Below are 27,832 nucleotides of genomic sequence, written 5' to 3'. Positions count from 1 at the left end.
TTGGAGATGTCTTCCTCAGTGGATTTTCTCAATGCGATTTGTAAGGAACAAAGTAACACTTGAAATTGCTAAAAACTTATTTTTGTGCTTTCTTAATATCTAAATTTTAATATTAAACAAAAACAATAATGAATTCTGAAAATGTTTTAGGGCTGTGTGTAGCGGCGGTGTTGTTATTGGTTATTTAAACTAGGCTTCTAGTCTTCGCAGTAATATAAGAGTCTTGTTTTCAGTGTATTCCAACTAAATCTGATTTCGAAAGTGATGTCCTGATCTCCCATAATATATTCAGAATAAAGCATGGTTGTCCCATATTCTATCTGGATGACGATTTTTCCACAGAATGTAAGAAATATGCAGAAGTATGTTAAGCAAGTATCCGTTTTGTTGGGCACTTCGTGTAATATTACTGACTGCCATATAGAAGCTTGCCAAAGAAGAGGCATTGAAGCATTCAGCGGCAAATGGAACATATGGGGAAAATCTATGCTACACAACAGACCAAGCGGAATTGTGTGTCCAAATGTGGTACGACGAAGTAAAGGATTACGACTTTGACAAGGCCGAGTATTCGCCCGCAACCAGGCACTTCACGCAACTAATTTGGAAGGCAACCGAATCCTTAGGCGTTGGCCAAGCTACGAGGTTAGAATAAACAAGTCACTAGTTCGCTGTCCAAGAACGTTTTCCGATATGTTATGTAGTAGATTTCGGCCCAGAAGATTCTCTCCTTCACATTGCGAACGAGCATAAAAACGCAAAATTTACCAAATGTATAGCTAACAATCAATTGCAGCTCAAGTGGGAGACATTTTGTTGTCGCTAGATACAAGCCTGCTGGCAATACAGAGGGAAAGTTCAAGGAAAATGTACCAAGGGCGCTGAGGTAAGTCTTCTTTATGCACGCCCAATGCCGCGGATGTCAATGCTAATCTTCATCGAGTATGCTTGCAGTTTTGGTCACAGTATACACACATCTAAGTATTTTACCCTATTTTCATGGCTGTTTCCAGCATTGCCGATGCAAACATTTTAAAAATCAATGGTGCTTTTTAAAATTTAAATAAAAATAAATTACCCATAAACAAAAACGAGTGCTATATTTGGATATGCCCTAATAAAATTATCTAAGATTTCTTTTATGGATAACTTATTTATCGAAAATCGTCCTGATCAAGAATATATATGCTCGTTCGTCTGCCAGCCGCGTCGATTTCGGAAGCTACAGAGTTGGAATTTATATTATTTATTATCATAGTTAGAACAAGTTATTTTTGTCGGACTTAATTCTAATTGCATCATATCGATATTTATCGATTTTGTGATGTAATTTTTAATCATAACTCCAATTTTATTAGAGCTGGGATAACAAAACTTGTCATTTAGGCTCTCGAATAGTATATACATATTTCAAAAAGATCAGGAAAACACCTGCTTCTCTTTAAAATTTCTGAACTAAGTAGCTTGTTCCTTGTTACAGAAATCTTTGAAACACATGATGCGAAACATATTTTTGTCACACTTTAATTTAAAATTTTTAACGTGAAACAATATCGAATTTCATCCCAATTTAACGTCTGAAGTTATTTACCATAATGAGGACTGGAAATATTCTCGGGCTGTGCATAGCGGTCCTGTTGTTATTGGTAAGCTTAACTTATTTTCGAGTTTCCATAGGTATGTACGAATTTCTTTTTTGAAGTGTACTCCAACAAAAGCTGATTTCGAAAATGATGTCCTCAAACTTCATAATGAGTACAGGGAAAAGCATGGTTGTCCCAGTCTCACTCTGGATTCCGGGCTTTCCGCAGAGTGCAAGACATATGCCGAAGTATGTTGAGTAATTTACCATTTTGATGGTCATTTCATATAATATTGTTGAATTCCATTTAGGAAATTGCCGGAAAAGATTCCATGATTCATTCAACTGGACCATATGGTGAAAATCTATGCTACACAACAAGCGACCCAACAACGTGTGTCAAAATGTGGTACGACGAGATCAAAGATTACGACTTTGACAAACCCAAGTATTCGCCCGCAACCGGGCATTTCACACAAGTTATTTGGAAGGCTAGCAAAGAGTTGGGCGTTGGCCAAGCCAAGAGGTAGGAAGAAACAAAAAATGCAGACGGGTAAAACCGACTGCGGAATGCTCGTTTGCAGTGCAGGAAAATTAATTGTAATCTTGATTTCTCACACAATTTTCACATTGCAAACGAGCATACAAAATTAACATAACAAATTTCTACCAAAAAAAAATTGCAGTGCAACTGGAAAAAATTACGTTGTCGCTAGATACAAGCCAGCCGGCAATGTAGAGGGAATGTTCAAGGAGAATGTGCCAAGGTCAAACAGGTGAATTTTTTTTCTTTCAGGCAATTAAGTGCATTCTAATTTTAATTAGATTTATTTGCAGTCCTGAGCACATACTGAAAACTTCTAAATATATATCCCTATATTCATGGTTATTTCCAGTATTGGTGCTGCAACACTTCAAATTGGAATAATACTTTTCTGCTATGCTCCTTAAAAAATGTGGATTTGTTTTAACATTACAAATAAAATTAGCAGAAAAACTGGTCTATACGAAAATAGGCATTTGCTTCTAGTGTAGATGTAACTCCTAACGATTATGACAAAAATTTCTGCTTTATTTTGGAAGTTAGTTCTCATTGGCCATCGTCGGCAAGTGTGATGCACTTAGCGAAAAGTTATCCTTGCCAAAGAGTTGAAATTTTGTCCAGCTAATCTATGCACATAATGCACATAAGATGAATATAGTATAAATGTCAGCCAATCAGTCTGCCAGTCGAGTCAGTCAGTCGGTCGGATTTCTATATAGAGCTAAATATAAATGGGGTGAATGTAAGATTTAAACAGGCCTATCAAATTCGAGGCGCTGCACACGATAAATCCTCGTCACGGAAACAAATTGACATTTTACAACCTAGCCCCGTGGAGGACAAAGTAACTTGCAGCAGTTGCCAATGCAGGCAACTGACAATCGCGTTTTATCCAACTTCTGTTGTTGTTCTTGTTGTTATTGTTGTTGTTGCTGTTGTTGTTGTTGTTGTTGTAGCAATTGCTGTCGCTGATATTGTTGTCAACAATGATGGCCCAAAGCATCAGCCACATGCGTTGCGGCAACAACTCATCCATCGTTCGACACCCTCGACACCGTCCACCGCACACACACGCACACACAGACAGTCTCTGCACATTGAAGCTGTCAATCCCAGCACACTAGATACAGGACACTGGAGCGAGCTTGGCTGTTCGCCATCTTTTATTGGCGCAACTCCCCAACAGAGGCTAAGCAAAAAATTTAATATCTGGCAGCATGTGCGTATGTGCATATGTTGTCGGCGTATGCGTATGTATGTGTATGTGCGTGTAAGTATGACACTAATAGAGTTATCCTGCTGCCGTTGACTATGGGTACGCAGCGCATTATCCTCTGTTCTGACTGCGTCTAACTTTCAAATAATTGAAGAACCACAGCTAACAACCGGCTGTCAGCTGCAGCCCCCTTTGCCACGCCCCAGTGGTTAGCGTTTTGGATAATCAGTCAGCCAGTCAAACGTCACATGGCGACTGGCATCGCGATGAGCATTTAAGGACCTTAATGCCAAAATGCATAAAGCGTAAAGCGTCAACGGTAGACGAACAACAATGTTGCTTGCCTTCCCCATGGGTAGTTGGGTTGGGCTGGGTGATATACCCGATGATAACGTACATTATAGAGTATTGCCACAATTTGGTGCTGGGATTGATTTATATTACACATTAAGCTGCCAAGCTAAATATAATTACTAAATAAATTGTTTTCATAGCTTATAAATAAAACAAAAGGTTTTTTAAGCAGGACTTTACGAGAATATATTTATTGTTGGCAATATCCCTTACACATTTAATGATAAACTCAAAATAGCCACTGCAATTTCTAAATTTAGTAAATTGTCTATATTTGATTTATGATTTATTTTCAAATTTCTACATTTGTATTAACAACTTTACACCACTATGAAGAGTAAAAGGCACTTTTGGATGTGGACACCGACTGGTAAGTTGAATTTAATTTCTGGTTTTTACAGTGTTTTCCAACAAAGCTGATTTGGAAATTGAAATCCTAATATATCATATGTTAAGACAAAGGCATGGCAAACCCAACCTCAAGGTGGATCGCGATATATGAGTTGAATTTAACACATATGCCAACGTATGTTAATTAATTTCTCACTTTGTTGGACATTCGTTTAAAGCTGTCAAACAACATTTAGGAGCTGGTAACAGAAGATTCCTTAGAACGCACGGAGTCAAAAGTATATGGGAAAAATGTGTGCTTCAACCAAAAATAGACTTTATAAGAAAGTTATTCTGTGAAGGCACCTGTACGAATTAAATAAACTAATATACCAAAAGAATAAAAAGTAACTAGATATAAGACTGATGAAAATTGACGGATTGTTAATGCATGTGCCGTAGGCAGTTAGCTTAGACCTCTTCGAACATTACGGTAGCATAGGAAATGCCCTCTTGATTAACTTGTTTGCTTATAGTCTGATCTTTCAGGCTATAAATATGATATAGAAAAGCCGGGATACCCCAAAGCACAAGGATGTATCTGCAAAAGAAAGCTTCTTCTCAGCTTGAGAATTTTTTATATATAAGATCATCTTAGCTCCTTGGTTAGAGAAGAATATACTTTATGGGATCGAAGATGATTCTTTCATCTGCTCAAAATTCTGATTGTATGTAAAGAAATTGTTATATAATTCGGGATGCATTAAATGATTAGCACTGTCTTTGAAATTTTAATTTTAAATCAAAATAGCCGACCGTGGTTAATTTAGATATTTGAACTTTCCAGAGAAAATGTGCTAAAAGACGACATCAAAGTAATCACTTGAACTATTGTATCTATGGGTAATATACTTTATTATCAGCTTTTTTTGTCAAAAAATATATAAAAAAAATACGAGAAAATCCTTTTAAATTGTCTTAGTCGCAAGATGAAGTTTCGAAAGATGCTGGCGGCTTGGTCGGTATTGCTGTATGCATCGGTATGGTAATGTTCGATTTGAAATTTTTAGACTCTGGATGCCATTTTATGGGTCTGTTATATTTTATAGTGTATTCGGTCCTCACATGAACTCAAAGATGTTTTTTTGGCTTCAATAAATACGTTCCGGAAACTTCACGGCTGTCCCAAGCTCCATCTAAGTGAACAGCTGTGCGCATCAGCTGCTGAGCATGCTAAAGTAATTAATCTTGTTTTTCTGATAATTAGATAAATCATATATTTTTAGATTCTTTGCCAAAACGTTATTATAGAAACGTCTTACGATAATATGACCTCTGAACTCATATGCACTTCACGCGATCCATTGACATGTGTAGATGATTGGCACTACCAAGAAAACTTCTATGACTATAAAAAAGCTAAATATATTAAAAAGGCCGAAAATTTTACTCTGATTATTTGGAAAAGTTCTAAAGAGTTTGGTCTTGGAAAGTGCTTACAGTATGTATAACAGCTGAACTCAAATACGAAACGCATAGTAAGCACTCAATTTTAGTGAATCTGGGGTCTTCTTCGTAGTCGTAAAAATGTATCCTCGAGGCAATATTGAAGGCAGGTTTAAGGAAAATGTCCCGAAGGAAATTAGGTATGTCTGATCAACGAATTGTATTAAAAAAGTAACGATAAGATAAATCAACATCAATTGCAGAAATTCCAGCAGTGCCAGCTCTCTGTATAAGCCCATCTCTTACAAATATTTTTTTCCGGTGTCTATAATATTGCCAGCTCTTGCATTCAAACTTTTATTTTAAGGTATAAGTCAAGAATAATTGGCCTGGTCGTCTCAAAGGAGAGCACACTGTTAATAGCCCTCTTGTGATGTTACAAAAGAAATATGAAAAACTGTTATATGTTATAAAATATAACAAAAGCGCTATAAGGAAGTGTGCTACACTAGAACATACCCTGCATCCAGCTCGGCATAGCATAGCACATTGGCAGTACTTACCCTTCAGACGAACAAAAAAAAAATTTTAACTAAAATTAGTTTTTAAATAAATTTCCAGAATTAAATCCTCTTCATTTTGTGGCAAGGATTTCTTAATGTGAAATAAACTGCATATTACACTGTGCAACAAAATTTAATTTGATGAAATCGCGATTCACTGAACCGATTTTTCTTTTAAGTTGAGCTAAGTTTAGTTAAGTTTAAGGATCATAAAATCAATTTAGATTCTTAAGGATTGGTCAAGGTCTACAAAATCTATAAAATTTTTATTTTTTTTATAACCAAATGTTTCTTAAATCTCAACCGACTTAATAGCTTTTTATCAACATACAGCTTATAGATACAGCAACAATCTCAATATATAAAACTGTTTGTCTTGACTGACTGATTGGTGATCAACGCACAGCCCATACCGTAAGAGCTACGAAGCTGAAATTTTCACTGTAGTTTCCTTATGTGATAAAGGTGCACGTTAAAACGGGGTTTCGGGAAATTCCACCCACAAGTATGGAAAATTCGCGAAAAACATTTGCATGAAACTTTATTGTTTACCATCCGATCGGCCGCAAACTCAATTTCAAAGTTCTTAGCTTATTTGAGGGTTGTTTCACACCTTTCCAAAAATTAAATCCTCCTTGGTGGAAATGGGGGTCAAAGATTTGGTGGATGACGTTTCGCGCTCAAATTCATTTGCAAAGCTCTATATGAAAAATCATTTGAGACGTATTTCACATTTTTCGCAAAATCTAAACACCTTCGGTAGAAATGCAATTCAAAGATTTTTTGGACGAAGTTTTAAGTGGTGTCCGATTTGCTTCAAACCTATTTTTAAAGGGTACATAAGAACTTAATGAATACGTGTTTCAGCAATTTGGAAAATTCCACCCACAACAGTGGTTAATTAGCGAAAAACGTTGGTATGAAACTTTTTTTTTATCCATCGGATCGGCCTCAAGCTTATTTTCAATGATCATTGTTAAAATTCATTAGAGGGGTATTTCACACTTTTCGAAAAATCCACTCCTTGGTGGAAATGGGAGTCAAAGATTTGGTGGGTGGCTTTTTGACTTCAAATTCATTTGCATGGATCTACATAAAAAATCATTTGAGACGTGTTTCACATTTTTTGCAAAATCTAAGCTCCTTCGGTGGAAAGTGCATTTTAAAGTAATTTTTTGAGAATTTTAAGCTGTGTCTAATTTGCATCAAACTTATTTTCAAAGCTCTTTAAAAGAATATAATGAATAACGGTTTCAGCGATTTGGGAAATCCCACTCGAAACAGTGGTTATTTGCTGTCCGCTCAGTTTCAAAATCAAAGCTATTCTAGAACATTGATTTTAAAAAATAAGTGCAACGCGCAAGGCCGGGCTATACCCGCTAGGGTTATTATATAAAGCTTAATGCAGCAATTTGTTATTAAATTAAAAACTAGAGGTTCTAGTCGTGAGCTCCCGACTAGGGGATACCATGAACCCTCTTCATCCAACATCAAATGCTTATATATATTCCATTTTAGAAACTATATGTCAAGTTTGGTGACTCTAGCTCTTATTATTTACCAAAATTTCCCAAAACATAGAATATCGATATCGATTTTTATGGATTGCTTGGAAACCAAGTAAGTTATCGATTATCGGAATGTAACAGGCAGAAGGAAGCATCTCCGATCCCTAAAGGTATATATATTCTTCATCAGTATCAACAGTCGAGTCGATACAGCCATGTCCGTCTGTCTGTTACTATGCGAACTAGTCTCTTAGTTTAAAAGCAATCTTTATAAAACTTTGCAGAAGTACTTCTTTCTATTGCATGCAGTACATTTGTCAGAACCAGCTATATGACACCACTATATTAGATAGCTGCCATAGGAACGATCGGTCGAAACGATTATCAATATATCTTGACCAAACTCGGCATTTATTAGTTTTACTATGCTCCTAATATATATGCAAAATCCTGTTAAGTTCGGACTTCTATATGATATAGCTGCCATAGGAACGATCGGTCGAAAACTAGGTTTTTGATTAGAAACCTTTTGTGTTTATCAAGACCAAACACAGCACTAACTATTTTCCCTGTGCTTGTTAGATCGAGAAAGGCACTATGAGCATTATGAAAAGGTCGGGACTGCAAGGGTATTAGGTATTCGGCGTGCCTAAGAAAGCCCTTCTTTCTCATTTATGTTAAATTAAATACTACGTTAACTTTTTGTGTGTGTAGAAGTCATCAAAGTAACACTTGAAAGCATATTGTTTTTCATAAAAAAAAAAAATACAAGAAAAAAATTAAATACACGTTTTAAATTCTCTATGTATAAAACTTCATGAGCACTGGCATTGTTTTGGCGCTGTGGATGACAGTGCTTTTATTGTTGGTATGTCCAAACTACAGACTATTGGAACTTATATTTTCAATATGCTTTTTAGTATAAATCAGTTAAATCAGATTTTGAAAATGACTTTCTACACGAGCATAATAAATACCGGGCTGAACACGGCTGTCCCAGCCTCCTGCTAGATACCACATTAAGCGAGGAGTGTAAAAAGTATGCTGAAGTAAGTAATTGCGATTATTGTAAGTGGGACATATTGAATTCTGATCGAAAAATTAAAGCTGCTTGTCGAAAAAGATAGCCTAGATCACTCAAATGGTGACTATGGTGAAAATCTCTGTTATACGACAAAAAATCCACTGACATGTGTGAAAATGTGGTACGATGAAATTAAGGATTACAAATATGAAAGTCCCGGATTCTCATTGATAACTGGGCATTTTACTCAATTAATTTGGAAGTCAAGCACAACTATGGGCGTTGGCCAGAGTAGGTATGTATATAAAACATTAAGCAGATAATGTTCAAGTGCATAACAAACAATCAATTCCAGTGGTAAACGAAAGAACTTCGTTGTCGCCAGATATAAGCCTGCTGGCAATGTGGCAGGTCAGTTTAAGGAGAATGTCCCGAGGCCGAAAAAGTTAGTGTTTTCTCTAGGCCAGACTAGATATTCATTTTAATCGAAATTTACCCTCAGCAATTTCAGTCCAGACTGCAAGGCAGACTGGTTTAAATGTTGTATAATATTTTCTTGGGTGTTTTTAATTTGGTTTTCATGGGCCTAGAGAAATGTTGGCAAATCAAATTGCTCGAAAACAAAGAATTTGTGCCCACGAATGAAAAACATTTTTGCAAATATGCGAGGAGAATAGTTAATCTGGAAATTGTGGACTTGGTATATATGTCTAAAAAAGCAGCCAGTTTTGCCGTATAAAAACCCATCTTTCAACCAATTCTTCCCAACGCGGTTATTTCGAATGATGCCTTGCAAAAAAGATGCCGTAGAATGTTCACAAATAGATGAGAAATATGGTAAAAATATAGAATTAATCCTATAGAAACTCCAGAAGATTCTGTAATACTTTGGTAGTTGGAAATATTACTTTACGAGCAAAGAAGCGGCAGATATTCCGAAGAAGCCATGCATTTTGTGCAACTAATTTGCAAATCGCCCCAATTGTTGGGTCAAGCGACCAGGAAAACTATACCAAACAAGATATAAGCCAGCTGGAAACGTTTTGGCAGAATATTGATACCCCAGTCGGTGCGACTTACCTGCATCCCAATCGAGTTTATCCGCACGTTAAAATTCAAATCTAGTTCAGATTACAGGGCGTACCACCCTATTAATATATACAATACGTATTATTTATTTGGTTATAGAGAACGATAAGTACGATAAAAAGTTAAAAATATTTGAAGCCAGATATTGCACTTATGGAGGTAGTCAAGTTTTTAAGAATTGTGCATGAAGCTAGCTTTTCGCCCCGCACTATGTATGGGAAATACACTCCCGATTACCCCGGCTTTTTATAGCCAGATCTCTATAAAATTTTCAGGCCTTAAACATGCCATGGCAAATCCTTCATATCCCAAAGAGCAAGACTTTAATTTTGAAAGGGAGCTGGTTTGAGAAGATTCTTGATCACCAATCGATTCGTTCTAACCTTGTCAGATGGACAAGCGTTCATTTCTCGATGCGAAATTTTCTTAATCTTAGATCTGTGATGCTACTTAGCATACTTTCCTTTCTGTCTATCCGTAGTAGACAGTAGATATAATCGGCCATACGTTTATAGCAAGAGTTTAGTATCAAACTCAAAAAGCTACGAACTTCACTAAGCGCCGCTTCAAACATGCAATATGACATTTATATGGCTGGCAATTGGGACAAAAAATTGTACAAAAGAACTTTTAAGCCAAATTTTAGCAAAAGTTTTTTATATAATGCATGCCGAAGAGGGTATTTCGCAGTCAGTGGCACCCGACTACGCCGTATACCCTTGTTTGAGTCCTTTTTATTTGTTGGGCTCGACTTAATGCCAAAAGATCTCACATGTGGATGTCTTTCTAAATGTGCTGCTAATGATGATGGCTAGCAAAACGCAATGTGGACACCGATGGGTGAATGGGAGTGGTTTTGAGAAGCTAAATGGGGTGGGAGGTACATTTAAATAAACTTGACACGCAGCCCTGTGGGTCTGCTCTTGGCGCTGTTTTGGGTTAATTTGAAAACGTGCGATAAGAAAATTCAATTTTTTTTTCTGCTGCTCTTCTTGCTTGTAAATGTGTCCTGTCAAAGTATTGTATTGTATATATATATGTTTCCGTGAGTGCTCGTTGTGTGTGTTTATTTACAAGTAGTTCTCTAGCTCTTTTCAACGTGCCCTTCTTTACTTTTTTGGCAATCAGCATCAGGCAAACAGCAAATTCCCCATTGGGCGCACAGGCTGAGCCCATCGATGTTTGTTGTTTTTGTAATTTTGCATATTTTTTTTGCGTATCCCAAGTGCTATTTACTACAGCAAAAAAGAACGACACAAGGAAGTCTGAAGACAAAAAGTAAAAAAAAAGCGTAACAGCAGCTGCTGCCAGCTGCACATTAAATCCTTAAGCACACATTATTATTCAATCAGATATGAAGTTTTATTTTTTTTTTTTCTTCGCCTTTTCATTTCAGCCTTTTCACGAGTTTACATTTGGAATGCACATTATAGCTGTGCTGCATACATACACACTATCATACATATTTTGTATATTTGATATGTGAATTTCGATTTTTTTTTCCTTGCCAGCCTTTTGCCTAATGGCATTCAAATTGTATACGCTCAGGTTAAAATGCAAACAGAGAACGTTAAATAAATTGAAGATACTTTAGTAAGGAGTGTTATATGCAATTAAAGTTAAGTACAGATTACGCCTCGAAAAGATAAAAACTAAATGCGATTTGAAGATGCTATGAGAAAATCAATCCCAACCAAGCAAGGCTCAAAGCAATTTAATATAACAAAGCAATACTGTGTATTTGCAGTTCCCAACCAGTTAAAGTCGCTTCTCATAGTCAGAAGAGAAATATATGTATAAATGAAATTATGAAGATGTAAGGAGCATGTAATAACACGCCAAAGTAAGAATAAGAAGTACAGATTAATTTTGCTTACAGTTCACAACCAGTTAAAGCCACCTGCCATAGTTAAGCAGTTTACCTTTTTATACACACCCTATGCTCATAATTTCTCCATAAAATTCGAGTTAATGTGCTTCACAACTTTATTCAAACACATGAAAAGCTTGCAAATGAATAAACAAATACACTTTCGCTGGCTATGTTCTATAAATTTAACACAAATGTTTTCCTGGCCTTCTGCACTTGGACTTTTCCCCATGGCCATCCGCTCATCAGCTTTGTCAACGTCATCGTCACTTCATCTTGGCTGCTGTGGTAGAGCTGTGCGCCAGTTCGTAAACTATTTATAAGTTCAACTTTGTCGTAAAATGTATGTGCATCGTAAAGGCGCCAAATCGAGGCGAAACACTGACAAAATGTTATGAAATCAAATTTGCACACAAAGCATCCCTAATGACGCGGCTGGCGGGAACCGAGCAGCGAGCAGCGAGCAGCGACAAGGACAATGACAGGCTACAAAGCCAGGCGACATAACCGAGTGGAGCGTCTTGTCGTCCCGCCTGTGGCCAGCGAAAATTGTTTAATTACACGCGCTCTTCATTACGAGCAACGCTGGCACTGCTCGGTGCTTAAATTGTTATGGCTCTGACCTAATTGAGTAATAATTAAAATTAAGTGCATGCTAAATTATTATTAATTATTAAAATGCACACAACAAGACATTGAGCGGCACCAAGCGGCCGCAGACAAGTGCATGTTGGTCGCAATGGAACAATTTGTTGCAAGCGCTGCCAATTGCCAGGAGTTATGCATCATTTAGACATAAGTATTAGAAATGCATTCATGTAACAAAAGTAGTAAAATTAATATAAAAAAAGAAATATTATGATTTATGTATATTATTCCATTTAGAACACACAATTATTCATGTGTAAACAAATGTTAACGGATTACTTAAGTTGATTTTCTGGGCAAAAGTACAATTTACACAAATATATAGACTGCAGAACATGCTTAAATGTTGGGTAGCCGTCATGTATGCGCAACTAAGACACACACACATAGACAGACAGTGAGTGTAGAGACATATTTCAATATAAATTATTGTCAGTTGTAGTGCATAAAATGTCGCATAAAGTTGGCAGCTGCCAGCGAAAAGAACAACAATGCAAAACACGTTATTCATCGTTAAAGCAACTGCACAAGTGATGGCAAGGGGTAGGAAGAGGGTAAATGCAACAGCAACGACGACAACAGACGTGACTTCGTCTAGATGAATGCACGGGGCGTATGCGCAATGCGATATGCAACAAATTGCTAAACAAATCAAATTTATTGCTAGAGTCGCGCACGCGAACGCACTGCAGCAACAACAACAGCAACAGCAAAAACAACAATGTAAATCTACAAGAACAATACGCATGTGAACCGTCACTGAGATAGCAGAAATTAATATGAGCCGACATTTTTTCAGGCCTCAGGACTTGCTGCTGTTGGTGTTGTGATTGTTGTTGCTGTTGCTGCTGCTGTTGCCGCTATCAGAGTTTGTATAACTTCATTTGGTTTGTTTGTTCGCTTGCCGGCAATGCTGTAAGCCCTGGGCCCACTTACTTTTTGTTAAATCGTATTTGTGCACACACACACACTGGCACGCACATGCACACGCTCGCTATTCCAGACATAGACAACATTGCGGCCCGGCAACGTCCGCACATTCTGCATAACAACATGGCGCTCGGTCAGAGCGGAAGTCCGAGTTGTTCTGCGTTAAATTTATGCCAGACTGCGATGCTATGCCAATGTCATACCCCCCAGTGCTACAATGGTCAATGCATTCGCATATTAGCGCAAATTCTATCTATATAATTTAAAATAATAATTTTATTCAAATTTCTATAAGGCTGCATGTTAAGCAACAGAATTTCTTTTAAAGCTCTGCATCTAATAGAAGCGACTATGCGTAGTGTGGTGCGCTACAAGTCAGCACCCTGGGCAGAAGATCCGGGGGGGTTAAGTCCCCAGGGATGTCAAAAAAGAAAAAAAATTGTATTTTTCTTCCAATACACACAAAAAGCCTCATGTAATTATCAACACCACATAATTTACTCATTATCGATAAGATAGATCGTAAATTAAAATAAAAATAAATAAAAAATCTAACAGAAAACTAAATATCTGCCAGCACTGGCTCCATAACATGATCGTCGTTGAATTAACAGTGCCAAATTTGAGCATAATGTGGGCTACTAATGTTATGCCCAGCATTTAGTTCTGATAAACTAGTAGCTTGAGACACACACACACAACTACAACTGGCGCTGCCATATCTTTGTTTCGAGTTTTCAGTCTTATGAGTAGCTACTTATGCATCGATAGTGGCCCATTGTTCGAGCTTAATTGTTATTGTTGCTGATGTAGCTGCTGCTGTTGCTGTTGCGCGAGTGTTGCGGCAGTTGTTGATTTTTATTTTCGCAATTAGGAAGTTGTTTTTATTATTATTTTCTTCGTTTTTTTTTTACAGTTAAACAAACTAAACACGCACACACAACAAACAACCAGCTATGGCAATAGTCACGCCCCACGGGAACACCCCACAGCCACATGGCCACGCAGACACTTATTCATCAGCCGGAAGTTTGCTTGCCACTCCTATTGTTGTTGTTGTTGCTGCCACCAAGCAGGACGACTTGTTAGTTGTTCGTGGGTGTTTGCCGCTCATGCAAATTGCACAAGTAACAAATAAAAGAAAAAAAATATGGAAGATATAAGAAGCGGGGCAAGTGCAGCGCAGAGCAAAAAGTTGCACAAACTCTATATATATTTTTTGAATTTATATTTAACTGTATTACATGGCGCACCCGCAACAGTAACTCCAACCAGTCAACGCCCCCCCCCCCCCTCCCCGTCCCTTTACCGTTTGGCTGGCAGCGGAATCGGAAGTTATAGTTATGCCGCTTGCGCGGGCGCACGCTGAATTATTTTGCCAGCAACAACAAAAACAACAACAACAACAATAAAAAGAACAACAACAAGCAACAAAAGTTTATTTCAAAGTTTTGCGGTTAAGCTTGTTACTTGGCAGCTACTTTTAGCGCGTGGAAATTCGCCCGGCTCTGCTTTAGTTTTTGCGCAAAATATTTAAGCTGCAGTTTTTGGTTAAGGAGCAAACGCTCATAAAGAACCAAGCTGAAGCTGAAAACACGAGCCGAAGCCGGAGCAGCGCGTGTCGCCCATTGAAGGCTATTAAAATTATACGGGCCGAGCCCTCGATGCCGTAAATGCCAAGAAGTTGGGCGCTTCTTAATCAGCAGCAGGTTAACTAACTTTATACAGCTGTTTAAATTTCCAGAATTCCAAGCAAACGCAGCGGCAGCAACTACTCAGCTGGCCCCCACTAGAGGGGCGCTTCAATTGGAAGCTTCTTCCGGCTGCGTTGGCATCATAAAAATTTTCAATTTCATTTGCTTTGCACAAAGACGTGCGTTGCCAAAGGAGCGGGGTCGTGGGGGCGTGGGGACGCGTAATAGCAGCTGCAGGTTGCTGCTGGCATATCGCTGCTGAGCACCTTTCAGCGACACGAGAGCCAATAAAAGTGTCAGAGCGGGCAACTGACATAGCGCTGCCTGCTTTGTATTTATGATGAGCGGTTGGTCTTGACCAAGCCAGGCCAGGACACGACACGGCAGGCCTGGCCAAGGCTGGCGGTTGCGGGTGCGAGTGGATAGCCACTTTCATTGCAGCAACCCACGGCAGCTACAAAGAGCTGTCCGTTGCCATGCGATGCGGGTCAAACAGCACAGTTGGATGCCTCCGATTTGAAATTGGAGCAGAGCATGGTTTTAGAATTGATGGAATTCCAATAAATTTCACCTTCCTGCGGCGGCCATGTTATGCTAGTAGGGCATTTGAATTTTGAACTATGCCTGCTTCTTTTTCCACTTGTGCATATAAATTATGACTTAATGCGAGCTATGCTTGACGCCAATGTCGACGCTTTTTCTTGGCAAAAACATTTGCGGTCATAAGATTTACAATCTTTGGTTATATTCTTTCTTTTCGGACACACATTTTCCAGCTGCGTGTTCCACATTCGAAGATTAATATTTACTATCCATATATACAATTGAAAGGAATAAAAATTTAGTTTTTAATTTATCGAAGGGCTTACTTTTCAAATTATTTTAAAGAATATAGTTAAGAGCTTTTCAATTCTGATGCGGTTTATTTATTTATTATAATAAAATATAAATATAATATGTATATAATATACGTAAAATAATTAATAAATTAAAACACATTTAGGCTATTCGAAAAATTATATCGAACAAGTCAGCACTCAATTTCTTAAGGTCAACCAGTTTGAGTTGCAAACAACTGTTCATAGATGTCTCCTGATTAGCTCGAAGATGTTGCTTTCATGTTGAGTAGTTCGAATGTTTTTTTGTTTAGTGAATTGTTACTTCAAGCACTACTTAGCTCGTTTCACGAAGTAAACGAATAAATTAACCGATAATGGACCCCAATTTCTGCCAGCACTATGCATCAACTCCTGAAAGTGCATTAAATAGATCGCGAAACGTTGGCGAAATGGTAAATGAGAATCCGCATAATTGACTGCAAGTGATATAATTGTGGCAAACTCGTAATTTTGTTTCTATTTTAATGGCAATAGAAATCGTGCGATAATATTTAGCACCAGCCATAAATACTTTATAAGTGGATTTAATTTAAAGATTTGCTTGACGGAAATAATAAAGTTGACGTCCCAACGACGAACAGCGCAAAGAAAATCAGCAAAACTTCGAGAGATATTCACATTACGATGAACGCAGCCGGAGCCGGAAATGGAACGGAGATGGTTCCGGTGGTTGCACTGATGCTTGGCTGGTTGTTGCACTGGCAAAGTTGGGAGACAGCCAAACGGAAATGCATCAGTGTCAGATTTTGGTGACTTGCGCCGCCCAACGCAATTTCGTTAAGAACTGCGCAAAGTTGTTAAATTTTACGATTTAATTGCGAAAACTATTAAAAATTACGTCTACTTTACCGTTTGTTGTTGCAGCTGTTGTTACTGCCACAGCGGCAACAGCGAAACGTTGCTGAAGTTTTAAGTACCAAAAATGATGCGCTTAATGATGCCGCATGCCGCATGCCACATGCCGCATGCCGCTCTCGATACACAGCAGTTCACGACTCGCGACTCGGCTCTCTGCTTCCTGCCACATGCACCATCCCACACATCCCTCGCTCCCCCCCCCCCCTTTCCACCCCTCAGCCGTTCATATCGCACCACACAAATTTGCTGACTTCTTGGCATATCTGGCTCGCACATTCTGTAAATGTTGCCAGCCTCCACGCCATGCCCCTTGTCAATTTTTGTGGTCTCTCGTAAATATAATTTGAGTTGAAACAGTTTATAAAAGTTGCAATTGAAGTGCATGTGGAACGAGTTGCACTCAAGTTGTTGCCATTTCTGCACTAAGTTTCCCGCTTATTACCGCCTGCCCTCTGCTAGGGTCTCTCAGCTGCCTAAAATTGTGAAACCCACGCTCAGCCACATATCAAACTGACTATATGAAGAGCTGCTTCTGCTTTTGCTGCTCTCTAGGTTAAGTTAATCAAGCTCAACACGACTGAAAAAAAGCGAAAGTTAAGAGTCAAATAAATTTCTTATAATTTTCTTAGGGAAACAGGGCAAGGCTTTTGAATTCCGTACTATATTTCGCTTTTAACTAAGTTAAGGGTTTGACAAAATAAGAAGACAAAATGCAATATGTTAACGAATGTAATCTATAAACAATCCAAGCGGTCTCTATAATATAATACTTAGCATCAAATGAGCTAGACATGAGGTGGTATAATATACCTAATTACAATATGATTAGGAAGTGAAAGCACACAAACACTTTATCATGGAGATTGAATTTGGTAGCCCCGTTGGTGGCCACAGTTTGTGCGACGCATTTGCGTATTGGGAGGTGGACAGAGTAAGTGGGATGCAGCATGAAACTGTTATCAACAATTAATTAAATGAGAGCTGATCATTAGACCACGATTTGTGGGGCGTTTCCGTTTCCGCTTGAAGCTGAACCCACATTAACTGATACGCTACGGTATCGGGCAGCGAGCACAACAGATGTGGGTATGGGTATGCAGTCGTAGGCTTGACTGCCTTTTGGCCAGCCGCACATTATGGCTGGGCAATCAGCATACATACACACACACACACGCACACACACACGTAAGCATACGCATTTACACACACACGTTGAGTTCATGTTCGGCATTGTTGCCATTGCCAGTGGCATCAGCATCAGTTGCTGATGCTGTTGCGCTTCTTGATGCCAATGCCATATAATCTTCATTGTTGTTGTTGTTTTGCGCAGTGATTTGTTGGCATCGTTACTGTTGTCGCTCTCAGCAAACTGTGCATAAATCGTGCACACCTACATTTCGTTGCGATAAATCTGTAATGGCCCACCCTACCCACACACACACCCAACCACTCACACACACAAAGCCTGTCAGTCTACAGCCACAACAACTGGCCAGATATGCGTGCTCCCATTCAGATGCTACCATGACCACCAACAGACCATACACACACACGCACGCCACACACACACACACACTCATACAAATGTGTTGAAGTTAATTTGCGTGTGTTTAAATGTGCGTAATTATTGTTTATCTACAATGTGTAATATGAGGCACACGAGTACATTACAATAAACAACCGCATAAAAGAGGTTTTTGTTTGTGTTTTTCAACCCAATTGCTTTTGTTTTGAAAAGCATTTTATTGGAAATGCTCGTAAGTCGAATATACACACGGGTACAGCATAGCACTTTATGATACTTTATAGTACTTTATGGTACTTGTGAGGTGCGAGGCATAACAAGTTTTTCAGTTCGATTGGAAAACTAACAAAACTTTTCCAACACTTGTTGAAGGAAAATCGAGGGGTGTAAAACTCAGCTCATAAATTACACATATATTTTATAATTTTATGTATATAATATTGCAATAAGTTAAAGAGTCTGTGCAATATTAAACTCAGTGAAAATTCTAAGAAGTTTTTCCCTAAACTGCGAACGAATAACGAAAGGCAGCGTAAAATTGCTTAAGCTGACAACGATATTTTTGTCTCCAGAATATTTGTGAATACCAAAAGTTTCATATACAGCCCTAAATAACCTTTGCAATCCTTGTCAACTTCCCTTCGAAGTATACAAATTCTTAACTAACACTTTGTACTTAATTCAAGGTAATTTTTTTTTTAATAATTATAATTATATGTCCGTCCGTCCGTATGTATGAACGCAAGGATCTCAGAACCTATAAGAGCTAGAGACTTGGAATTTAAGATGTAGATGCTCCTAGTTCCCGCGCAGATCGAGTTTGTTTCTGATAATCGATAACTTACTCCGTTTCCAAGCAATCGATAAAAATCAATATCGATATCCTGTTTTTTGGGCAATTTTGCTAAATAATAAGAGCTAGAGTCACCAAACTTGACATATATTCTAAAATAAAATATATATATGCATTTGATGTTGAAAGAAGAGAGTTCAGGGTATCCCCTAGTCGGGAGCTCCCGACTAGAACCTTTTACTTGCTTTAATTATTGTGTTGTTGACTTTTAAAAGTTAAAATATAGACTTTAATTTGCAAAATATTCAAGCTAATTCACATAAGTATGAACATTTTTGAAACTAACACTGTGCTTAATTTGGTTAATTTTTGATGAATAAAATATAGATTTTTGGTTGGAAAATATTCAAATAACATAAATTTAAAGAAATATATATCTGACTCACCTGATTGTTCGTAATGTTGCTCTTCCCACGACTTCATATAAACGTTGAATATTTCTCATTAATTTCCTATACACTCACACAAAAAAAAATTAAAAAAAAACATGCACACTTGCAGCAGTTGTTTAAAATTTGCATACGCTTCGATTAAGCTTAACTTTTCGTTTTCTTTTGGGTTCTTTCAGTTGCCTTAATGATTCAGAGATTTGTTTGCAATTTCACGACGGATACAATTCAATATGCTCATTCCGGCCTTTACGTGCACACAATGGGATAATTAAAATGCGTAACGAATGCTGAAAGCATGGCTCTCCAACGCGCTGTCATGCGGAGAACCAAAGCAAACCGAACCGAACCGAACCAAACTGAACCGCACCGCACCGCACTGCGAATCTGAACGATGTCCCAATCGATATGGGCAATGTCATTACATAGCAATTATCATCTGCAATAAAACCGGCCACAACTCAAAATTTAATTCAAGCCTTGCAGCATGTAATTGTTAAGTTTCATTACGGTTCCGTTGGTTGCGTGTGACTGTGCGGATGGGATGGGGGTAGGGATTACCGGCAACAGCAAAAGCTGAAAAATTTCAGAAATTGTATAACTGTATACACGGCATATTTGTCTGTGCCGGCAATTACGCCATGCACGCACACATATCAATTAATTACTTTTATGATTCCATAAAGCCCACAAAATCGAACGCGCACGCTGAGCCTCTCGACTCCCCATTCGCGAGGCTTGGTCCTTGGTCCTTGTAAAGACAGATGCAAATATTTGTTTGAACTTCGATCGCAGGTCAAGCATTTTTGCATTCCATATATGCATAAATATCGTTCCCGCCAACCGCTTTCATACACGCTTTTATACACGGCCTCCAGTCCACATCAAGTTTGTATATTTTTGTCCTTTAAAAGAATTGCGCTACACGAGTCCTGCCTGTAAACAAACAACATGTTGATTGCGATATTTATATACATGAGTACAACTTAGTCTATCTGAATATTTTATAGTTTTCAATATTTGATAGACTTCCAAATATTATATGCTTGTTTTTTCTTTGAGTGATCCATAAACAATAAATATTTTGAACCCATTGCACCTTGATTTTATAAAATGATTGCTGAAATGGGATTTCTTGAAGTAAGCATAGCATATTTTGAATGCATTAACTTTTATTTAGAATTCTTAATATTTGCGATTTGTTTACCTATTAATTTTTAACAAAGAAGATCTAAGCTGAGTTACCTAATTAAAGCATGGTACAAATAACAACAAATTGTTCTGGATTCCAGGATGCAGAGCTCATAAAAATTGTAAAATATTATATTTAATAGTTTTATTCAACTTTCCTTTCTAGCTTCTCCGTCTATACTTGAATTTGTTTTATTTATAAGAAAATATAATTTTGATTATAATTTTTTTTAATAAGAAAAATATAATCAATAGCTAACTTATATTACTAAAATCTAGACACAGTCGCATTTGAGTAGCAATCGGAAACAGTCGCACACTGGGCACAAATGTAGCCTCACATAAACAGAGAGAGAGAGAGAGAGAGAGAGAGAGAGAGAGAGAAAATGTATAAAAGCAATGCAACTGACTCTCAAATCTTGCTGCATTTGGGTTCGGTAAGGCGCATTTTATGATAGCGCCCCGCAAACTATACCCGCCACACACAACAAAGGACGACAGTTTTATCTGCGGGTAAAGTAGCTGATATTTTGGTGGAAGCTGCACAGCTGACACACAGCTTCCACGCAGCCTGTGTCCCAACTCCCCACCAAGCACCCTTCCCCAACGGAGCTGAAATGCAGCCGCTGCGTTGATCGGAGCGCTTTTCGTCGTCATCAGCGGTCGCGGACCTCCGACGCATCGCCTCCATTGTCGTTAGTCGTGCGCTCTTATCGCTGAGACGCTTGCAAGCCGCTGCTGACTCTAAATAATCCTTTCCATACGACACTGACAGCTTCACTGCCAGCGCCGGAGAGCCAGCTGAACAGAAAGGGAAAAAGTAACAAAATCATGGCAGACGAGTACAGAAACGGACCAGAGCCGCTGCAGGAGCAGGCCAGATGAAACGAGTACCGAGCGCGCTGTAAAATCCAAGTTAGTGCGCATAAATCAAGCCTTTAAAACGTGCCTCGCAACCAAAATGTCCTCGAAGGATGCACATGCATACGCCGACGCCGTCGCCGTCACCACCCCCACCCCAACATCAACATCGATTCTGTTGCCCCAGAAATTGTGGTCCTACAGTTTTCCGTATGCAATTTTATGCAACTGTGGCACATCCCTACCCAGCCCCAGCCCAGCCCAGGCAACTCCCCTCTGTTTTCAGATTTCAACTTCCCGCCACAGCTGCTTTTCCGTGTCTCTGCAAACTGTTTACAACTGCATACGATTTATAATCTTGAAAAATTTACATTTATTTATTCAGCACTTAACAATAACCGCGCCAGAAATCACAACAACATTTCAACTCTGCCACCGACCTCCCTCCCAGAGCTCTACTGGCATGGATATTGCAGTCTGACAATCATTATAAAGATAAATAGTTATTTAGGTCATGTGTACTCACAAATGACACCAGCTGAAAGTGAAAGTAAATTATAAAGATTTACCAGCTTAGCCAAAGTCAAAGTATTATTTATAGTAAAATAATAATAATAAAAAATATTTATAGTAAAATAAAGCAATGACAATATCAGAGAGTGACTGAAAGTGACAACATAAAATAACGATTCGTAGCCATAATCCATGAATTTGATAGAGCGTAATAAGGGGAATTCTAATGTATCTTTGATATATTTTAATTTTTAATGGTATATAAAAATTAAAATAAAAAGAGTGTCTAAATTATACACACATTGATTTTTTTGATTGGGAATTACTTTGACGCTTAACGAAGAGCACATTGGCATTAGCTTATCACTCAGCAGTGAAATACAATAAAATATTTCATAGTATGCCTATAAGTCAAGCTGCAGCTCAGATAATAATAGTACTCAAATAAAAAAATCCGCTAGCTGAAAATGACCTAAATACATAAAAATGGTTCATAGATATCGAAAATTGGATTAAGTTAGTTCCTATTTATATATATACTAGCGAGTGTAGCCTTGCCCGTGGCACGAATTAAATAAATGTTCTCAAAAAGTTTTAAAAATGATTTTGAAACTGATCGGACGGTAAATAAACAGCTTTCATACAAACCTTTTCCACCAATTTACCACTATTGCGGGTGGAATTTCTCAAATCGTTAAAACACGTAATCAATATGTTTTTATGTATAGATTTAAAAATAAATTTTAATTAAATCGGAAAAAACTAAAACATCCCCAAAAAGTCTTTAAATTGCACTTTTTATCGAGGAAAAATGTAAAACAGGTCCTAAATAATTTTTCTTAGGGATCCTTGGAAATGAATTAAAGCGCGAAACGTCACTCACAATATCTTTGAGACGGATTTTCACCAAGGAGGAATACATTTTTGGAAAAGTGGGAATCACCTCTCAAACGAATTTAAATAACGATTTTAAAAGTTTCATACCAGCGTTTTTCACGATTTATCCACACTTACGGATGGAATTCTCCAAATCGCCATAACACATATTCAAAAAGTTCTTATGTAGAACTCTGAAAAAAAGTTTGAGGTAAATCGGACTTTCTGTGAAAATTCAGCGAAAAATGCGAAACAGATCTCAAATGATTTTTTATATGGATTCTTGAAAATAAATTTGAGTGGAATTCGGGTGGAATTTCCCGAAACCCCGTCTTATCGCGCACCTTTATCACATAAGGTAACGAAAGTGAAAATTTTAGACTCCTAGCTCTTACGGTTTGGGTTGTGCGTTGATCCCCAATCAGTCGGTTAGTCAGTCAGTTAGGACAAACCGTTTTATATATAGAGATGAAAATAAAATAAGAAAATCTTCAATATCTTAAACTTTATTAAAACAAGAATGACACTAGGAGAAAGTACCAGATACCCATTAAAATTGGATAAGCATCAGTTTAAAGTTATTCATTAGCTTTAGGTCAACTATATACTTAAGCCAGCTTGTCTTTTCATTAAGACCTTTATGAAACTAGCTAATGTGATACAAAAATGAATGTATATTGCACGTAGCACAAGGGGGGCATTCAAAATTGACAATTCGACTAGCTTACAAAAGCTTCCAGCTAATTAAAACTTGATGCTAAACACAATTAGTCACTGCACAAACAAAATGCGGACAAAAGCTCTCAAGATTTCAAGAAAGCGTAGAATAGGCTTACAATCAATTAGGCAACACTTATGCTAGATGCAATTTAAAATACCAAATGTCGTCTATTTGACAGCTTTTCTTATAAACATTTAATTAAAGAACAATAACACACGCACGCGCAGCAACAAAGAGGGGATTATATTTTAATTAAATTATAATTGACACAAGAATTTCTTGGAAAAAGAAATAAAAATACAATAAACAATCAAAAACAAGAGAGCGTGTGTATACACTTTTGGGTGTTAATCCAATATAATTGCATTCTGTGAACATTGTTAGAAATTCATATTCATTCATACTTAAACAAAAATTGATATTGACGCCCCGAAACGCAAGCACTCAAAAGAAAATTTCTTGATATCAATAAAAAAAATGAAAACAATATATAAAACAAGTAAGAGGTTCTAGTCGGAAGCTCTCGACTAGGGGATATCCTGAACCCTCCTAAATTTTAGAAGCTATATGTCAAGTTTGGTGACTCTAGCTCTTATTATTTACCGAAATTGCCCAAAAAACAGGATATCGATATCGATTCTTATCGATTGCTTGGAAACGGCGAAAGCTATCGATTGCCGGAAACAAACTCGATCTGCGCAGGCACTAGGAGCATCTAAATCTAAAATTCAAGTCTCTGGCTCTTATAGGTTCTGAGACGGACAGACAGACGAACATGGCTAGATGGACTCGGCTATTGATGCTGATCAAGAATATATATACTTTATGGGGTCGGAGATGCTTCCTTCTGCCTGTTACATAAATTTGGATGTTGCACAAATACAATATACCCTTATACCCATTTTTAATGGGTTCAGGGTATAAAAATAATATTGAACTGAAGAGATGATGGGAATTCGTTTGTAATTTAATTAAATTATGCGACTCGTTATTCACTTTAAATAAATATGTTGAATAAATGTAAATTCCAAACAAAGTAAAAATAAAATTTTTCTCATATTATTTGTATTATCAAGTGATTTTGTTGCACAATGACGAGTGCTTCAGCAAATTTGTTGCATCCAAATTTGATGCATGCAATTGCATTATACACACACTGAAACACACACGCACACATACACACAGGCAAAGACAAAAATGAATGATAGACCAACTGCAGCTCATGATAACTGGCAAAAAGCACTTCACATGTCGAACTTGAAATGTAAAAGGAAAATAGTAAAGCGTAAAAATTGAAATATAACTGAAGAAAATTCATGAAAAATCTTTACTAAGCTCCAGTTTCTGCGCCGTTTTCTGTCTCTGCCATTCTCAAAATGATTTGAGTAGTGAATTTGTGTTGTTTCCACTCAGTTTTCTTGTTTTCTCCATCACTTGATTGTTGTGCCATTATGGTTGTATGTCCCAAGGAGAATACTTTCACAGCTATGCGTGTTCGCGTGTGTATTTGTCTGTAGGGGATGCCTTCTTTTTTTAAAGTTTTCCTCGCTTAGAAATTCTGTGTCGAAAGTGAAATAAATGAAAGTCGTGCGAACGAATAAATTAAAATGAGTTTCTTTGACCAGAGTGAAGTGCAGGGATGCAAGAATGAAAGGGATGCACTACATTATAAATATTCATTAGTGCACTAGTTGCGTTTACAGTGCATTTGTATATATATACATATATATGCCAGTTTGATACTTATAGGATTCCTATGTAGTTGTCGCCCAAATACAATCTTAATGGTGGAAAATTTGCAAATTTTATGGGTAAGCCTATTGTAAAAGCAAACCTTTAAGCCAAAAGAAGCGATTGATAAGCTTTGGTTAAGCGTTGAACATAAAGATAAAATTAAGTTAATCATGGCGGTAGTGAAGCCAAGTGTGATGAACCAGGTGCAACAAACATAAAGGTAAACCCACAACTGTAGGGAAAATTTATTTTATTTTTACTGTCATGATTAATGTACTCATAATATTTAAATCCCTTCTAGCAAACCAACTTTGCATTTATTTCCACAACATACATATCTTATAATATTCCATTCACATATTTAGTGCGCACATAAATCAAGGAATGCTCAACAAATTAGCCACACATTATGAAGTTTCGCAACACTGAAAACGTTGTCAGTCCAGTTGCGCCACAGTTGGTCGCAGCTTCAACAATAACAACCAAAGGCAGACCACGCCAGGTGAACTGTTGCATAAAATATGAAAATTAATTAAAAGTTTTGCCAAAGCGAGTGCAAAACAAAGGCGAGCAGAGACACGAACAAAAAAGAGAAACAAAAATGGGTGGGGGGACTATTATTGGCACGTCGAATCCTAAATACCCTTTGCCTTAAAGATGAAGATGAATCCTGTAAAAGACTGGTTTGATTTAAATCGCTGGGTTTGGTAAAAACATTTTTAAAAGTCTTTTCATACAAGAGCCTACTTTTCGACCGAATAGAGGGGTTTTATGACGAAAACCTTACAACTCAAAGAATAGTCTTCACAGAAGCAGGCAAACAGACATGGCAAGATCGAATTGCCTGTTGCTAATGATCAAGAATATATGTGCGTTAATGGGTCAGAGACTTCTCCCTCTATGATTGACATATATACTAACAATATGTGAATACCCTTGTCAAGTGTATGAAAATGATGGTGATGTAGCTAAGGAGTAGCAGGATGCGAAACCAGTGACAAAGGTAAATTGAGACAGTTGCCAGTTGTGTGTGCCTGTGGCTGTGGGCGGCGGGGCAAAAGTGTGTGCGCCAGACATGACTGTCATTAATCCATCTGAGTCCACTACTACCGCAGGGTGCTGCAGTCACCTACATACACACACAGACACATACAAACAATTCATAGCGCGACTATAAAACGCAGCAGGATATCGCAACAACAGACAATTTCCGCCAACTTAAACTGAAGACATCGGCAAAGCCTGAGCCTGAACCTCAGCCTTAGCCACGGCCTGTGTCACAGGCTGCGCGTTGTAGGGACCTGCCCAACCACGCATCCGGCTGCTATGCCAAGTTTCTGCTTCGCTGAAGCTCAATGCTGACACCAGCCACTAGCAGAGCCACTGAGCGCCAGCTCTGGCCCCCTCCACCCAGCAAAAAGGACACTGGCGACGCGTTGGTCCCAGTCGCGTGCGTTTGACCAAGCACCGGGCCAAGGTTGAGTCTGAGGATGTCACAGCCAGAGCCCAGTGCTGAGCTGGGCGAGCAACGAAATGCGAGGAGAGTAGAAAATTAAATTATTAAAAAATCACCGGAAGTCCATTGAGTAAAGAAGCTGAAAGCTCAAAGGGATCTGTTGCCGGCATTTTGGGCAGGCCAATGTACACTAAGCTACAAAATCTGAAAGCGATGTCAAAATTAAAAGCCAAAAATTGGATAAAGAAGAAGCAAAAAATGCTGCAAACCCAATGTAATTTCCGGTTAACACACGTGCAGAGCGTGCAACATGATGCGGCAGTACCCAATGGAATAAAGGCCGTCACACGAATTAATTAAAATACTAATTTATAATAAGAACTAAAAACCTGACCAGAAAATATAAATATATAATTTTGTCAAGTACCTTAGATCTAGGTTAATGAGAAATAAATTATGTAGTCCACAAGAATTTGTTAAGACGATAAACTACTGCGCTTTAAAAAGTAAAAACCTAATAGATTGAATTGAAATTTCAAATATCATCATGATAATCTGAATTTAATTTCCTTATTTTCAAAAAACATGACTTATTGGGCAAGTGTAAGCTGAAATATTATGTTATATGTATTTTTTTGAAAGCCTGACAACTGTTCTCAAAAGTAGCTGAGTGGCTCGTTTTTCGAGTGCGTTTAAAGGCAGTGACAGCAACAGAACAAATAATATCTTTTTGTATGCAAATGCCGAGTATTGTTGCAGCCACTCGGTAATAGGCTGCCACTTGCCACGTGCCCCTTTCAATGTAGAGTCCATTTTCTTTTCATTTCGTTTTTTCTTCTTCTTTTTTTTACGCCTCTTGTGCACTCGAAATGCGAGGTAGACCACTTCAGGTGGATGACCACGGAAATTAAATGAAATTTTTTTTATTTTTGCCGTACAGAAACGTGAAGTGCTTTCAAGCCAATAAAGTTGAGTAAGGTTTGTATACCGTAAATACCCCGTACATGTGTTGTAAATATCTGAATAAAGAATATGTTTAAAAAGAAAAACATATACCACATAAAGCACAACCCTTTATCCTATCTGATGTATAAATGGGTCACAGGGTATTTTACAAATGCTCTTTTAATGTAATGTAGTCCTTTTAAATACAGGGTA

General features: G+C 37.8%; 3 protein-coding genes and 1 long non-coding RNA gene across 16 annotated transcripts; 3 read left to right on the top strand and 1 right to left on the bottom strand.

Annotated features, from left to right (window-relative positions):
* Positions 1-34: 34 nt before the first annotated feature.
* Positions 35-2,587, top strand: LOC6633194 (Golgi-associated plant pathogenesis-related protein 1). 8 transcript variants are annotated; one of them, XM_032433945.2, is made up of 9 exons: positions 72-179; positions 234-362; positions 425-645; positions 708-886; positions 1,481-1,646; positions 1,703-1,831; positions 1,894-2,108; positions 2,269-2,358; positions 2,408-2,587. In XM_032433945.2, the coding sequence occupies exons 5-9, from the start codon at positions 1,596-1,598 to the stop codon at positions 2,508-2,510; spliced, it is 588 nt and encodes a 195-aa protein (XP_032289836.1). In that variant the 5' UTR covers positions 72-179; positions 234-362; positions 425-645; positions 708-886; positions 1,481-1,595; the 3' UTR covers positions 2,511-2,587. The 8 variants fall into 8 exon arrangements, with proteins under 8 accessions (XP_070063401.1, XP_070063403.1, XP_070063400.1 ...); XM_070207298.1 differs by having other exon boundaries at positions 130-362; XM_032433946.2 differs by having other exon boundaries at positions 130-362; positions 705-886.
* A 2,330-nt stretch (positions 2,588-4,917) lies between these two features.
* Positions 4,918-6,146, top strand: LOC26530931 (ectin). 3 transcript variants are annotated; one of them, XR_004303361.2, is made up of 5 exons: positions 4,918-5,071; positions 5,136-5,264; positions 5,338-5,527; positions 5,583-5,672; positions 5,736-6,146. XR_004303361.2 is itself a non-coding variant. In XM_015170782.3 (5 exons), exons 1-5 carry the CDS (start codon positions 5,016-5,018, stop codon positions 5,836-5,838), a joined length of 588 nt encoding a protein of 195 aa, XP_015026268.1. In that variant the 5' UTR covers positions 4,921-5,015; the 3' UTR covers positions 5,839-6,146. The 3 variants fall into 3 exon arrangements, 1 of the variants encoding a protein (XP_015026268.1); XR_011416119.1 differs by having other exon boundaries at positions 5,313-5,527; positions 5,736-6,142; XM_015170782.3 differs by having other exon boundaries at positions 4,921-5,066; positions 5,313-5,527.
* Positions 6,147-8,252: 2,106 nt separating this feature from the next.
* LOC6633193 (Golgi-associated plant pathogenesis-related protein 1) lies at positions 8,253-19,768 on the top strand. Of its 3 annotated transcripts, XM_002056644.4 has the most exons (5): positions 8,254-8,411; positions 8,464-8,592; positions 8,651-8,862; positions 8,923-9,012; positions 9,070-9,787. In XM_002056644.4, the coding sequence occupies exons 1-5, from the start codon at positions 8,361-8,363 to the stop codon at positions 9,155-9,157; spliced, it is 570 nt and encodes a 189-aa protein (XP_002056680.2). In that variant the 5' UTR covers positions 8,254-8,360; the 3' UTR covers positions 9,158-9,787. The 3 variants fall into 3 exon arrangements, with proteins under 3 accessions (XP_070063431.1, XP_015025779.1, XP_002056680.2); XM_070207330.1 differs by lacking the exons at positions 8,923-9,012; positions 9,070-9,787 and adding an exon at positions 19,502-19,768 and having other exon boundaries at positions 8,253-8,411; XM_015170293.3 differs by lacking the exons at positions 8,923-9,012; positions 9,070-9,787 and adding an exon at positions 11,053-11,247 and having other exon boundaries at positions 8,253-8,411.
* Positions 19,769-24,528: 4,760 nt separating this feature from the next.
* LOC116650401 (uncharacterized) lies at positions 24,529-27,226 on the bottom strand. Of its 2 annotated transcripts, none has more exons than XR_004303368.2 (3): positions 26,944-27,031; positions 24,816-25,042; positions 24,529-24,740 (listed from the first exon to the last, which is right to left on the bottom strand). It is a non-coding gene; the product is annotated as an uncharacterized lncRNA (long non-coding RNA). The 2 variants fall into 2 exon arrangements; XR_004303367.2 differs by lacking the exon at positions 26,944-27,031 and adding an exon at positions 27,102-27,226 and having other exon boundaries at positions 24,530-24,740.
* Positions 27,227-27,832: the final 606 nt, after the last annotated feature.

The sequence above is a fragment of the Drosophila virilis genome, chromosome 2 (genome assembly GCF_030788295.1).
Source record: "Drosophila virilis strain 15010-1051.87 chromosome 2, Dvir_AGI_RSII-ME, whole genome shotgun sequence".
Taxonomy (NCBI): domain Eukaryota; kingdom Metazoa; phylum Arthropoda; class Insecta; order Diptera; family Drosophilidae; genus Drosophila; species Drosophila virilis.
Note: the sequence above shows the minus strand (reverse complement) of the source record. Positions and strands in the feature narration are given on the sequence as shown.